Genomic DNA, 15,588 nt, shown 5'->3' with positions numbered 1-15,588 from the left:
TTTATTATCATTATCAGAGTTGGTTCTTTTTGTTTGCTTTTTTGACTACTTGTGTTGTGGTCATTGCAAACATGATGCCTTGAATAAAGGTGTCAGTTTTGGACCAGTTAAAAGGGTAAAAACCTATTATTATATTTTGCCACTGGTAAAAGAGATCTCATTGGATAGTTTAGTTATTATAGTTTGACGATACTTCATGCAGGAGGGGAGGGGCGCACTCGCACAGATTTAGATATCACTCACCACCAATGTTAGCCCGTCACACTGGAATCAAGCTCACGTGGCTGGGTCGGTAGCCTGAGTCTGTTTTAACGAAGTTCCACCTCTCCCCCGCCCATGGCCAACACCGTGAAACTCACTCTCAAGAATCGTCCTTACCCCGGGGCCTCGGCAACAACTCACGTTGGACCAAGAGCGTAACGGATGCATCGCTGGAACGGATTTCGTTCTCGGGTCCCCATCGATGTTGGCACACGTAGATTCCACTGTCGTTGAGCCTGACGTCGGTGAGGATCAGGGAGGCGTCGTGGGCTCCCAAGGCAGCCAGGCGGACCCTGCCCTTGAACCCAGATTCCGTGTGGTTATTGCCGGTCTTCATGCGTCTCACAATTGACTGATTCCCTGAGGTGACCTTGAGCCACGTGACCGTGTCGAGGGCACAGAGCAGAGAGTACGCCTGGCACGGGAGCGTCACCGTCTCCCCAGGAGCGCAGCGAAGTGGATCTCGTGGAGTGTAAACCTCGCAGCCTGCGAGGGGGCACAGAGGGACAGAGAGGTAAAACACACACACGGGTACACACACGCATGGGTACACACACATTGGTACACAACAGTTTTTTTTTTATAACATCTTCCTTCTCTCTGTTACATCACTGCTGCGCAAAAACTTAAAAGGCCGGCGTGGTGTAACAGTTGACTTCAAACAGGATGGAAACATTTTTAATATCAGAGCGCCCCAGGCCACTGAGTTACGGTGACATCACCACGTTGCCTGTGCCAGGCCAGGTGCACTTTGAGAACACGTGAAGTGTCGAAGGCTCGCTGACAGGAGGTATCAGAACAGACCCAGGCGTCTTTGGTCAGATGACTGGTAGATGCACGACCTGTACCTCGTACTGTGCCACCTTGCTGCATTTTAGCTGCCCGGTGCACCACTCGTTGTTTTAAGCATCGCTCCTCTGCCCTCCGTTGTTGCTGGAGGGCAACTGCCTCCAACTGCCCAGCAGCATCCTTCATGAGCCTCCTCCATAGAGGCCGATCTTGACAACGCTGTTACCAGTTGTCGGCAAGTCCACTTAGCTCCACATCCTCCCGTACCGCATCAGTCCTTCACTTCACCAGCCCATGTTGTGCCTGTTTAGCCCCCTTATTGCGGCCAAACAGAAGCTGCTTGGGCATGCAGTGGCTGGGCATACGGGTATGCACACAAACGGTTACCTACACGGGTACACACACATGGGTGCAAACAGACATACGGGTACACACACACTCAAGTACACACACACAAGGTTACACACACGGATCACACAGGTACAGAAGACAAAGATCCCCCATATAGCCTAAACATACTGTTGGGGCAAGTGCTGTTAGGGAGTAGCGCCAATGAAGGCCTACAGGGCACACGAGGGGGTGGATAGCCAACAATCGGCAAGTCCACTCAGCTCCACATCCTCCTGTACCCCATCAGCCCATCTCTTCTCCAGCCTGTGCTGCACCCATTTAGGCCCCTCTTATCTGGCCAAACACAAACGGCTTGGGCATACAGGTGTCGAGGTCGAGGCATGTGGGCTACATGACCCAGTCAACGCATACTCACCTGCCGGAGGAGCTCCTTGACGGATTTTCTCTGCTTTCCTCTTAATAGCTAAAACAAATAATTACATTGTAGCCGGATTGTTGGCCAAACATCACAATGCTGCAAATTACTCAATTGGGATTGGACATAGCAGGTTCGCATTCCACTGTAAAAATGTGGCAGGACTCGCCTGAAAGGCAATTGTAATGTGCGCCAAGGTGGCTATGAGATGTTATCTACCTCTCCTGGTATGCATGAGGTCGTGGGTTTGATCCAGACCTTGACGATGCCTGCTGTATATTTGGAGTTTTGAGAGTCTCTCTCTCCCGTGGTGATCGTGTGGAATTTTATCCAGGCCCTCCGGTTTTAGAATAAATGGTCACGTGCTTAGAGTATTTGGCTGCTGCTAAAATGTCCACCAGAGCCACTTTGTTGGGCTGCTATCATTCGTGGCCGGGTAACTTATGGAAAATAGCTACACAGCTCAGTGGGGGCCTTACCTGGTTAAGATACAAACTTGGTTTAGTAGTAATCGTTTTGTTGTACAATTCAGTGAGGGTTCCCTTGGTAAACACGCTTAATTTTATTACTGGAATTAACCTACAAGTTATCCCATCTCATTGCCCTGCTATCAAACTCGTACCACTCACGACTGAGTGATTTCCATTCATTCATTTTTTTTTTTAGTAAGAACTCGCCCCCACTAAAGAGGGATTCGCAATTCTTTACAGTATAAAATAAACGAAGCTAGTCCTACCTATAAAATCAAGACACGTATAAAAATATAAAAATGAGAGGTCATACTCAAGGAAAAGCTAAAAGGAAAAAAAAAGTCTTGCAGAGTTTCCTGAACTGTTGATGCTCGGAGCCAATCTGAGCGGCCGGCGGAAGTGACTTCCAGATCTTAGGCGCACCCTCGACAGACCCTGGCCTGAGGAGCACAATATATGTATCTACCAGATATCTGGGAGGCCAGACGGGACTGCAGGTACTCAGGGCCAAGGCCGTCTCGTTACCTTCATGGACAGCTAGGAACTGTTGGCTCTCAGATCGCAGTTCCCCATCACCCGAGTCCCACACAGCTGTAACTTTGTAGTATCCAGCGTCATCTGCTGTGAGCGCTTTAATGGAGAGTGAGGAGTTGGAGGAGTTGTCACCGTAGAGGCAGACTCTCCCCCAGTAGCGCGAGTGCACATGCGTCGAGCTGTTGAATGATGCGATCTGGAGCTTATATGACGTCCATTTGGCTCTGTCAATGTATGAAGCCTTGGTCCACATGATGGTCTTGAGTGTGCATTTCGGAGGCGTGGTTATGTGAGCCGAAAACAAAACGGAGTCACCCAAGGTTTTCGGTATCTCTTCATTTGTCAGGACGATCCGGCAAGCTGCAACATGCAAAGAGACAACGATTCACATTCACAACATAAGGTGATTGAGTTTTCATGACGTAAGTAGGAAAATAATATTTCACGACGTTTCGATCGCAACACAAGCAATCGTCATCAGGTGGGACAACCACAGCAAGAAAAAACTGGCTTAAACGTCAACTTAATGCTGTCCCTTCCAGTTCGATCCTAACCTGACAACTGCTGTATATTTCGAGTCTGTGTGTCAATCTCGTCGTGGTCATGTGGATTTTTTTTTGTACCAGTCGAGACATGGGTGATGATTATGATTATGTTAATGGTGGCGATGGTTCAAAACGGTGGTAGGAGTGGTTCAGCGGTTAGCACTAAGCTGCGCATTGAAGCCGGCAACCCGAGTTCGATTACCACTAATGGCCACCAACACCAGCGATAGCGATTATCTGAACTTTCCTGGGCCTCCGCTAGCTGTACTCAGCCTCAAACGAGTACCTGTTGTGGTGTGTCAACATGGCCTCTGCGGAGACTAAGGCGGGAGGGTGTGCCGTGCCAGCCTTTATAGGTACTCGCTAATAGTACTTGCCCCTACAGTATATTAATAGCTATACGGGAGATCTTTGTCTTGTCTTGGTGCAGCATACTAGTGACAAATGTTCACTTTATGGGAGTCACCGTGCATGACGCTCAGACGCACTACCATGACCTCCTCCCGTCCGTCCTCCAACTGCGCATCGCAAGCGTACAGGCCAGCGTCTTCATACCGCGTGGAATTCAGCTTCAGGCTCCAGTTCATTCCCTCAACTCCCAGGAGGAGGTGCCAGAGCTTCCCTCTGTGAGGGGGGTACACCACGCCTCCTGCCCCGTCCCACGAGGCGAGCTTCTCGTCCGGGTAGTTCTTGTACCACGTCACGCGTCGTGGTTGCACCGTGGGACTTGAATTGAAACAGTGCAGTGTGGAGCTGCTTCCATCGACGCCATTGATCGTGAGTACCGGAGTGGTGAACTCCATCTCTGCAGGAGAACCGTGTCGATGAGGATGTCAATCTTATATAGATTTAAATATATAGCACCTTTTTCCAAGACACTATCGAGCAATATAATTGTAAATGCAATGATAGTGGTTGTTACAAATAGTGAGGTTGTTATTAAATGCGGTGGTGGAGTTATGGTGACAGGATATGTGGGAGAGGTTACAGAGGGGTTGGAGTAGCAATGACAGTTGGGTTGGGGTCCGTGAGGACCTCTCTCCAAAACCGCTCATGAAGCCGTCCGGTCCACACAAACTCCCAGTGCACAGTCACTCTTCAGCACAGTCAGCCAGAAACAAAGAACCACCGACACAAGAGCAGCGTGCAGCCTCAGACCCCTTAACTAGACTCAGGAGCAGCTTGCAGACTCAGACCCCTGAGTTACACTCAGGAGCAGTGTGCAGCCTCAGACCCCTGAGCTACATTCTCGACAATACGATAGCCATCGGATGCCCACAGGTCACAGGCTGCAGAAATGTGGAGGCCTAGGAGGTTCATCAACAACAGAAAACGCTTCCTCCTTGAAGTGCATGGCAGATGCAGGTCACGGCTGCTACCCAGACACAGCGATGGCCGGTAATTGCCTAAATACCACCCTACCTGTAAAACTGAACCTGTTTACACACTGCCTCGTTCAAACTATCTGCCTGTCACACTGAACTTGTTCATACACTTCCTGTATCACTCTGCCTTAACACTGGAAAACCATCGATATGCTTCCTGTACCGCTCCGCCTGTAACCCTGGAAATCCGATGATACACTTCCTGTGTCAAAAAAATCTAACTGAAAACTCACCTCCAGGACTCTCTTCCTGAAAACTTAAATGTAAAATGTCATCATGAGCCAGTACTGTACCTTGACAATTGAAATGACCAAGATAACAGACCGCTTATCTGACACAAGTGGTCAGACAAACAATCATGAAGTAGGCCAAGGCCTCCCATTGGTGTAGAGACCTTCACAGTGATTGGTCTGGAGGCAAGATTTAAAGCGATTAGAGGAAATATTTGAAAAGTAAAAAGGCAGGAAGCAAGTGTCGACTGTAGAAGGATGGTTGAGAAACGTTGGTGGGGAAGGGTCAGGATTGGTCGAAGGGAGTGGGTGATAGAAGCTTCCAGAGAGACGGCTCTCAAGCTGAAACCTCAAGACCCAGCCCTGAGCATCGTAAGTGCTGTGTCTGAACAAAGGCTCTTAAAGTTACGAGTGATGGCGTCACTAAACAATGAACCTCCTCTGAATTCATTTTACCAGCACACACATGTTGACATTTGTAAAACACCCCGACCAGTTAACCAATTCACCTGAAGCCTGAAATATCACCAATGTAAAATATCTCTCTGCCCTGAACTCTCAGATAACATTAGTAAAAGTATTTAATAAGTTCCCGAGGCATGGAGCACATGTTGGGTAGTGATAGGGTAATGGTAGGGGTAATGATATGGGTCGTCATAGGGGTAGAGGTTTGGATAGGCCTGGTTGTAGATGGATGAGAGAAGAGGTTGTGTAGACGCCTAGAAGCATGAGGGGACAAAACACTAGAGGTGGTAACAACTAAATACAAACTTAGAGCAAGCAGACAGGGGGAGGGAGAGAAGAGCGGGATTTTGAACACAACAATATTAGGATGGGGTCACAACAATGATGAGATAGAAAAGAAGTACGTGGACATTATGGCAAAATGTATGTAAAATTATGTTCGTACGTAGCCAACCGTGCTTATTATCGGAGGTGATGATAATATTGTACCGAGTTGTGCTGAGATGATTTCCAACTGATAGTTGAATACATCAAAATATGGACGAAGTCCAGCAAGGAAGGGTTCACTCTACCCCGACATCAGTCACAAGAGGGGGGTTGACAGATTCTAGTGGGTTGGAGTTGATCGGTAGCCCAGCGATTTGTACACACTCAGAACATGGGACTGACTCTCGACCCATCACCAGTGTTCTCTAAGCAGATCGGTGAAGTATGGTCAAATATGACTCAATATTAAGTGTTTAGTTTGTTCCCCCCCCCGCACCTCCGATTGGCATGGTTGGCTACATATGGTGCTAAAGAAGTTCAACATACGTATGTAGAGACAGTGAGTGTGTGTTGCGGCTAATGGGGGGAGCATGGACATTTTTTGGCAGATAGAGGCATGCATAAGAGTGAGTGAATTTGAGATGTCGGGGGCCGTTTTGATTTCGAAGACGCTGGTGGTGCCTTGCCTTTTGGGGAACGATTTTTTTAGCAGAATGCCTTAAAATATTTTGACGGATCAAGGATGTGTCGAGATGTCGTCAGGACAACGATTGTTCTTTTTGGGTTCCCCGTATAGGAACATTGTGGCGAACGTTACAATTCAGGCCTTGGCAAGGGTAAAGCCACGTATCTACGGGACTTTACCGAAAGACCCAACGAATATTTTTTTAACCTATCTACGTTACCGAAAGACCCAAAAAAGAAACAACAATACTAAAATAAATTTACCAGGTAAGGTCCCACTACTGAGTTATGCAGTAGCTATTTATCAGAAGGGATCTGGCTATCACAAATGATATCCCCAATGAAGTGGATTATCACGTGGAAATTATTAGCAGCCAAATACACTTAACCCGTGATGTTCATTATAAATTAGAGGAAAACCAGAGGATCTGGAGAAAAATCCACGCGACCATGGGGGGGGGGGGGGAGACATGCAAATTCCAAATATACAGGCGTCAGGCTCGGGATCGAACCCGCGACCTCCTGTATACACGGCAAGATAGTTGACATCTAGCCATCGTGGCACCCTTCTGAAAATTACCACCTCCATTGTCATCAACAATTTATTATTGTAACAACAATAATCATCATCAGCAGCAGCGTTATCACCATTCTCGCTCTCATATCGTAAACATCACCAACATCACCACCACCATCAATACCATCAGCATTTCAAGAAAATATTGTTCGTACCTTTATTTCTTAAACGTGAATACTACGCTACTAGTTTCCCCAGCTGTGTGCAGTTTCGGGGACTATGCGGTCGGACGTGAGACCACAGTCTGTTGTTGTTCTCCTATAAAGTGGTTAGTAATAGTTAGGGTAGAGCACAGTCTGTGATCAACGCTTAAAGCGGCACGCGGCCAACGGAAGGCTCCTCACGCTGCGTTTCAAAAAATGGTATTATGTAATATGATTGCCTCTCAGCATCCTCACGCGAGCTATCCCGTATCTATCTCCCGCTTATGTTTTGATCCGTTTGGCTGATCTGTACATCTTGTCTACAGATCTCTCATCTATCAATTGTTTATGTCTCTTGTATTCAAATGTACAATATATTTCTCGTGCATCTCTCGCGTCTATTGTGATCTGTATCTCTTTGTCTCCGGGTGTACAACCTCTGTCTCTCGTTATAGCTATAATCTGGCTAAACTCTAACGATAGAGATAGCAGCTATGTTGTCTCTATCTCGCGTTTAAATCTTTTTCAACTCGCCCACTTGAGCCAGATGTCTTCTTTCGTATGGCATGTGAGCAACACCTGCATAGATGATGTCACAGTTCAATGTTAAGGTTATTCAACCAATCCAAGGTGGCGGTAGTTGCTGTAAGGATTGCAGCGATACCGCCAGCGTGTGTGGCGCGGGATGGCGCAACTCGTCATCGGTGATTTGATGGTCTGGGCTTTACCACAGTCACAGAATGGCGATTATTTGATTTTCCATTTATGGAACAGTGATGACGCACATCTCCCGTGCTGCATCCGAGCGCGGTTCAGTGCAGGGTACACCAACTGTTGTGAGAAACGGAATCGCGGCTACTACCACGGTCGGGTCCTCGGCGACCATCGAGTGCGAGCCTGATGTCACGTCGATACAAGATGCGGAAATTTCCCCCCCTCCACCCCTCCCCTCCAATCGCAATCGCTTCTTTCTAAAGCACAGCGATGCGTGTTTCTACATGTAAGGTGCTTGCACTTCATTTGTTTCCAGTCATCTAAAGCTACAGAAGGATGCTGCTGCATCTAAGGGGCCGCACCTAGGGGGGGGGGGGGGGGGTCAGAGATTTGTGACAATGTGTGACAAGGGGGATTGAGAAATGTGACGTCACATCAAAATGCGCAACTTCAAATAAATAGACAACACGATCTACCTAATAAAATATACTTTTTTGATAAATGTTTTCTCCTACAACATCAGAGTGCAGCGCCACATTAAATACGCACTACAATGACAATAGTTTAAAGCGATTTTAAGCATGTTTTTTATTTGGGGGGGGGGGGCAAAGCTTTGTGACGTCATATTTGAGGGGGGGGGTCTGACTTTTTGTGACGCCGTGTGACGAAGGGGGGAGGGGGTCAAAAATCGTCCAAAATCGCGTGACGTCATTTATGGACGGCCCCTAAGCTGCACTTAAAGGGTGACCGACGTAACAGAAGGCTAGGGTGTGGCTTGAGTTCCGGTATGCGTGGCTGACCCACGCCGTGCCGGCCTTCAAGGAGCAGTGGGCGCTGGAGGAGGCCGTGTGCTCGGTGGCAGAAGACGGAGAGCTCTGCATGCAGATATGAGCTACCGTCAGAGGCCGTAGCACTGTGAGGAAGGCTGGGTGCAGATGCAGCACTTGTCATAGTGTAAAACATTTTTTACAAAGAAAACAAGAAGAACATAGACATAGAGGAGGGAGAGAGGGGGTACAGAGAGAGGGAAGGGGTAAGAAGGAGGAGAGCAGAGCGTACAATCTTTCGTGAAATATTTCATTTAAAAATGGGGGGGGGGGGGGGGGCACATACAGCAAAGCATTGAAAAAAAATTACGAACGAAGCAAAGTGCCGACTACACCGAACATCTTCTTGTTTCCTCTGATAGTAAAAAAAAAGGTTGCAACATAGCAGAATGATGATGATGCAGGCAGTGATGAGAAGGAGACTTGGGCACTATTTAGACACCCATATGTAGTATGATTGACAAACAACAGGAACATTACAAGTGTAATGTAGTAACTCGGCGGGAGACGACTTCACGGGTAACACACTCTTTATTTTATCAAACTCGTTCACAGGTGACTAACACCTACTTTGTATCTCGGGTGACAAACACCCACTTAGTATCTCGGGTGACAAACACCCACTTAGTATCTCGGGTGACAAACACCCACTTAGCTACTTGGCGACTAACGCCCACTGAGCTACTCGGATGACCAACATCCACTTAGTATCTCGGGTGACAAACACCCACTTAGCTACTCGGCGACTAACGCCATTGAGCTACTCGGATGACCAACATCCACTTAGCTACTCGGCGACTAACGCCACTGAGCTACTCGGGACACTCCCTGCCCGGGGTATCCGTCTCGACTGTGGGTCCCCAGCCCGACCCATGGGGGCGTCGGACCCCGGGTCCCACAGCCTCGCCTCCGAGCCACACAGGGCCCCGGTCCCCACAAGGACGGCGGGACTAGGGGTCTCGGGGCACTAGGTCTTCAGCTCCGTCTTCGGGTCTTCAACTGGGTAACTCTCCCCGAGTGCTCTCGCGCGTCCCCCTTTATACCCCACCTGCGGACGTCGCTGCGAGCACCCACTTATTCGACCAATCGCTGGGCGCTGGCTACGATCCTGTTTTCCCACATCTCATCGTGCCTCACCACCCACGCCGCGCCGCCCCGTCATCTGTCATTCCCGGCGCGCGCGTCCACACCACGCCCACAACGCGTGCCCAACCCCGCACCCCGCGCCGCCCCGTGATCCATCACTGTCACAGTCGGCGCACGTCAACACCACCACTACATCACCCCCTACCACATAGCTCGCAGCCGACCCGGCTGCTATAAAAATATACAAACCGCCCTGTGTGCCCCGTAACACAACACAACAACAAGAACAACAACTAACGTAACAACACAACACGACGCGAACACTACCATCCGCAACCATCAACCAATGCCACCGCGACAATAGAACAATATATACAAACCGGCGAGTGACAATAGCAATGTGTATGCAGAAAGGAAAATAAATGGAATTTTTTTTTTTTTTTTTCTTTCGACTCGTGCAGTGTCCCCTTCTTTCCGAGCGTCCCTACAACGGGACATTACCCCGGCAGAGGGGAACACCGGGCGAGCTCGGTGTAGAGAAAAAACGTCTTCATGAAAATTGTTGAGCCCTAGCCCGAGTCCGCCTTGCCGGTCCGTCGTACGGCACCAGACGCGGTTGAACGTCCGGTGGTGCCGGCGGTTCAGGAAGACATCGGCCAGGCATCGAGGACCCGTGCGTGCCCCGGGGTTCAGGCTCCCGACGGTCAGCAGCCGTCAAGCCCGAGGCACCGGGTTTTGTTGGGATGACTTGTGGCCCTGGTCGTCGTCCCGACGTGGTCCTGTGGCGCGCTGACGCGGGGCCCGGCACCCGGCTGCGACGTGACCCCGAAGGCCGCAGTTGTAGCAGACGACGGACGTCGTAGGTTTCGGTTGCTCCAGCTTGCGGGGTGAACGTGTGGGCGAACGACCTCCCGTTCTCCACTCCCCCGGACGCGATGCAGCGAAGGCCTGCTCCTGATCCGCAGCTGGCTGAGGTTCGGCGATCGTGGCGGCCAGTGCCGCGTTCCCCGCCCATTTTCAGACGACCCCCGGCTTGCGTTTGAGGACCTCGTACGCGTGAATGCTCGTGGCGATCGCCAGAGAGCAGATATCCATCTCGTCCGCCACATTGATGGGGACCCCCAACTCGTGGGCCAACGCCAGCAGCTGCTCCGTCACCATGGCGTCCTTCCCCTCCTTATCCATGCGGGGAAAAGCTGCGTCCGCCAAGGCGAGTAGTGCCGTGCGATAGGCGAGCGTCGTTTCTCCAGCCACCTTCCGCCGATCGTAGAACTGGTGGCGACACGTGGAGGGCGGCCCGAACACCTTCGCCATCAGGTGTAGTGCGGCCTGGAGCGTAGAGCGGGACGACCTTGCAGCAGATGTGAAGGCTGCAAGCGCGTCGTCGTCAAGCATCGCTGGCAACGCACGCAGGGCAGTGGTGTCGGACCACCCCGACATCTCCTGATGAGCGAGGAACCTTCGTTGGAAGGCTCCCCAGTCGCCCCCATCCGCCTTGAATGCCGACAGCGCGGGCAATCTTTGCTGGAGGACCCGATCGTCGTCGACGTCGGAGAGATTTTCCCGCGCTCCGCTGTAGTTGTGTAAAATGTCGGCTCGGTTGTCAGGCGCAAAATGGAGAGCTCCGGCGCGCGCTGATGACGTGGGCTGCGCTGAGCGGAGGTGTCCGGCCACGTGGCGTCCGTCTTTCCCGCCAATCGGTGGCGGCCCCCCAAAAACGGCGGCAACTTCCAGACTTTTGGCGCGAAGCGCCTTTTGGCGGGATTCCTCCAACGTCGCTTCCTCCACCAACCCCGCAGCCGTTTTTCCGCTCGCCGGAACGGAGATGTCGGCCAAGACAGCGGCGGCGGCGAGTAGCAACTCCGCCAACCGGGAGTGCGCGTCTTGGAGGCTGGTGTCGGAGGCAAGCGGAGCGTCGGCCATCACCGCGAAGTGCTGCATCGGCGGCAACTCCTCGTCCTCTCCTCCCGAGGTTGGTGTCCCCGGTACGCCGTCGTCGTCCCGACCTCGCTCGTGGGTACGGGTAGTCTTCCTCGTGTCCATACTTCTTGAAGACAGGTTTACTTCTGACGCCAGTTGTAATGTAGTAACTCGGCGGGAGACGACTTCACGGGTAACACACTCTTTATTTTATCAAACTCGTTCACAGGTGACTAACACCTACTTTGTATCTCGGGTGACAAACACCCACTTAGTATCTCGGGTGACAAACACCCACTTAGCTACTTGGCGACTAACGCCCACTGAGCTACTCGGATGACCAACATCCACTTAGTATCTCGGGTGACAAACACCCACTTAGCTACTCGGCGACTAACGCCACTGAGCTACTCGGATGACCAACATCCACTTAGCTACTCGGCGACTAACGCCACTGAGCTACTCGGGACACTCCCTGCCCGGGGTATCCGTCTCGACTGTGGGTCCCCAGCCCGACCCACGGGGGCGTCGGACCCCGGGTCCCACAGCCTCGCCTCCGAGCCACACAGGGCCCCGGTCCCCACAAGGACGGCGGGACTAGGGGTCTCGGGGCACTAGGTCTTCAGCTCCGTCTTCGGGTCTTCAACTGGGTAACTCTCCCCGAGTGCTCTCGCGCGTCCCCCTTTATACCCCACCTGCGGACGTCGCTGCGAGCACCCACTTATTCGACCAATCGCTGGGCGCTGGCTACGATCCTGTTTTCCCACATCTCATCGTGCCTCACCACCCACGCCGCGCCGCCCCGTCATCTGTCATTCCCGGCGCGCGCGTCCACACCACGCCCACAACGCGTGCCCAACCCCGCACCCCGCGCCGCCCCGTGATCCATCACTGTCACAGTCGGCGCACGTCAACACCACCACTACACAAGTATTGTTGTTGTTTAGAAGAGTGGAAGGGACCAGAAAGAGGGGAAGACCTAACAGATATTGGCTTGACAATGACGTTGTGAGAAGAAATTGGTGCTAGAAAGATGTGGCCACGACTTGAGCCATTTGGCACTACAAGGCAGAGAGGGGAAAGTGGAAACAACGAAATACGACGTGTGCAGAGGACACCTAACGGCCTATCTGCCCGTGGTGATCGTGACGACGACGACGAAACACTGCTGTCGCTTTGAACGATGCCGTAAAACCCTGCATGAGTTCACCAATCCAATGCCGTCCCCCTCCCTCTGTGTGTCTCTCTGTGTCGTTCTACGCACGCATTCTGACAGTGCTATCTGCGATCGTTTCAGATGTCTATCTTCTTGCACCTTCCGCTAAATGTTCCGCTTTTCCGCACCTCTCACGTCACACCAGGTGGCACACGCCGATTGTGATCGCTCTTATCTGAGGGCACGTTGTGTGCGTGTGTTTGCGCGTGTGTGCGTGTATGTGTCTGTGTGTGCGCGCGTGTGTGCGTGCGTGTGTGCGTGCGTGTGTGTGCGTGTGTGTGCGTGTGTGCGCGTATGTGTGTGCATGTGTGTGCGTGTCCGGCAAAACAACCCCCTACCTCCTCGCGGTGCTGGACGGGGAACTCTGTCGTGCACAGTGCTGTGGGGGGAGGGCCAATGCCCATTGGCCTCTCCCCTCATGGCGTCTGTCTGTGACCACCACAGTGGCTAAACGGGGGCTCTGAACGGGTGCGAGGAGCTGGTAACCCCTCCACATACAATTCATTACTACGAAACTACGACTTAAACATAAATATGTAACTAATAAGCTTGTGCCGGAGGTCCCGGGGGGACAGGCGTCTATGACGTCTCCTGGCCAAACCCCAATTGACGGAGCCAGGAGATTGAACCTTCACCCTCGGGGCTCCTCCAGAAACAACGAAAAGCCACTACGGATGGCCACGTGGAATGTTCAAATGCTCACTGCGGAGGAGAGGCTGCCACTCCTTTGTCGGGAGCTGGACCGGTACCGCCTGGATCTCTGTGGCATTCAGGAGATCTGGTGGACCGGTTCTGGCTACTGCCACCATGAGGGGTGGACAGTCCTCTTCTCGGGGCAGGAGACTGCCAAACAACAGGGTGTGGATCTTCCTCTGAACAAAAAAATGAAGGGGGCGTGGGAGCGTGGTGGTGAGGTGTGGGAAGCTGTACGCCCAAGGCTACTTTGGGCTCGCCTTCCCATCAACCGGAGGCGAAGAGTGGTGGTCGTGGTTACTTATGCCCCCACAGAAGACGAACATCTGTGGAGGGATGCAGGCAAAGCCGATGAGTCAGATGCCTTCTATGACCTCCTGTCACAGGTGCTGGCTAAAGAGTTGGTCATGATGCTGGCACCTGGTCTGGAGTGATTGTAATGCATGGGCCATCTCAACTCAATAACAACGGTAGGAGGCTGCTAGATTTTTGTGCAGCCCATGGGCTTGTAATTACCAACACGCTCTTCCGGCATCGGCGCATCCACACAACATCATGGATGCATGCCGGGTCCAAGCAAGAACATCTGCTGGACTACATAGTGACGGACCAGCGGATGCGAGCCCATGTCCTTGACACCAGGACCTACCGTGGAGCTGATCTGCCCTCTGACCATCGACTAGTCATCTGTAAGATGCGCCTGCCATTCTTCCACTCCGGTGGTGGGTGTACACCCAGGACCAAATTCCAACCTAAAGTGGCCTGGTCTCATTTAGCTGATAAAAGTTTCAAGCGAGAATTTCATCATTGCTTGCAGCTGGGGTTGGCATCATCCCCCACTCCTCCTGATGTCGAGGGTAAATGGGCGAGGTTTAGGACTGTGACTCATGCAGCTGCAATGGCTGCTTTTGAGTGCACGGTCCAGACCTCCCCAGAGACCCTGGCTGACAGAGGAACTGTTCAGGATAGTTGAGAAAAAGCGACAGGCCCACTCTCATCGGCTACAGCATCCCACGTCAGAGAAAGAGGAGGCTTTCCGCAACCTTCGCTCGGAGGATCGGAGAGCCGTAAGGCGCTGCAAAGATGAGTGGTGGTCGCGGGTTGCTGAGGAGATGGAGTCTGCCTCAGTGGCCCACGATCACAAATCACTATTTAACTCTATCAAAAAGTAACCTGCAGTGCCACACCTATTACCATCATTAGGGGAAAAAACGGTGATCCAATCTCCGACCCCCAGGAACAGGTTTGAAGATTTGCTGAGCATTTCTGTGAGGTCCTGGGGGAAGGGAAATCCCTCAGCCAGGAAAACATCATGGCACAAAGTGGGGATAACCCTGCTGAGGCTGCGGTGCCTCAAATATTGGAAGAGGTCACCCCCTGTGAGTGGCTGCTTGAGGTGCCATCTGTTGAGGAAGTACTGAAGGCGATCCGGAGTCTGAGATCAGGAAAGGCACCAGGCAAAGATGATCTCCCAAGAGAAATGTTGAGGGAGGGTGGCGTTTGTGCACAGACTGCCCTATATGACATCATACCAACAGTCTGGACCGCTGGGCGGGTTCCGCAGGATTGAAAGGATGCCCTGGTGGTCCCCCTCTTTAAGAAGGGGGACCGCACAGACTGTAACAACTCAGGAGCATCTCACTCCTCAGTGTGCCGGGAAAGGTCCTGGCAAGGATTATTCAACATCGCCTTTGCTAGGCACGCTGAACTCTCAGATAACATTTGTCAAGGTAGTTCATAAGTTCCCGAGGCATGGAGCACGTGTGCCCACCTGCATGAGAACAAAAATGTTTTTCAACCTGCTCCTGTGTCTGTGTTTCACCATAGTCGGTATGCACTACTGTCGGGAAAGCAGGTACCACCAAAGTCGGTATGCGCTGCTATAGTCATAGCAGGGACCACCAGAGTCAGTATGCACTGCTGTAGTCAAAGCAGGGACCACCACAGTCAGTATGCACTGCTGCAGCAATGACAGGTTCCACCACAGTCAGTATGCACTGCAGTAGTGACAGGTTA

General features: G+C 51.7%; 1 protein-coding gene across 1 annotated transcript in view; it reads left to right on the top strand.

The window, feature by feature from the left end:
- The first annotated feature begins 3,453 nt into the window (after nucleotides 1-3,453).
- The window catches only part of LOC144953520 (uncharacterized), a 35,337-nt gene continuing 23,202 nt past the window's right edge, over nucleotides 3,454-15,588 (top strand). The window contains exons 1-2 of the mRNA XM_078884062.1: nucleotides 3,454-3,457; nucleotides 4,107-4,142. Of these exons, the coding sequence (XP_078740188.1) occupies nucleotides 3,454-3,457; nucleotides 4,107-4,142 (40 nt within the window). The remainder of the gene's footprint in view (nucleotides 3,458-4,106; nucleotides 4,143-15,588) is intronic.

The sequence above is a fragment of the Lampetra fluviatilis genome, chromosome 77, assembly GCF_964198595.1.
Source record: "Lampetra fluviatilis chromosome 77, kcLamFluv1.1, whole genome shotgun sequence".
Taxonomy (NCBI): Eukaryota; Metazoa; Chordata; class Hyperoartia; order Petromyzontiformes; family Petromyzontidae; genus Lampetra; species Lampetra fluviatilis.
The sequence above is the reverse complement of the archived record's forward strand: the minus strand, read 5'-3'. Positions and strand labels throughout refer to the sequence as shown.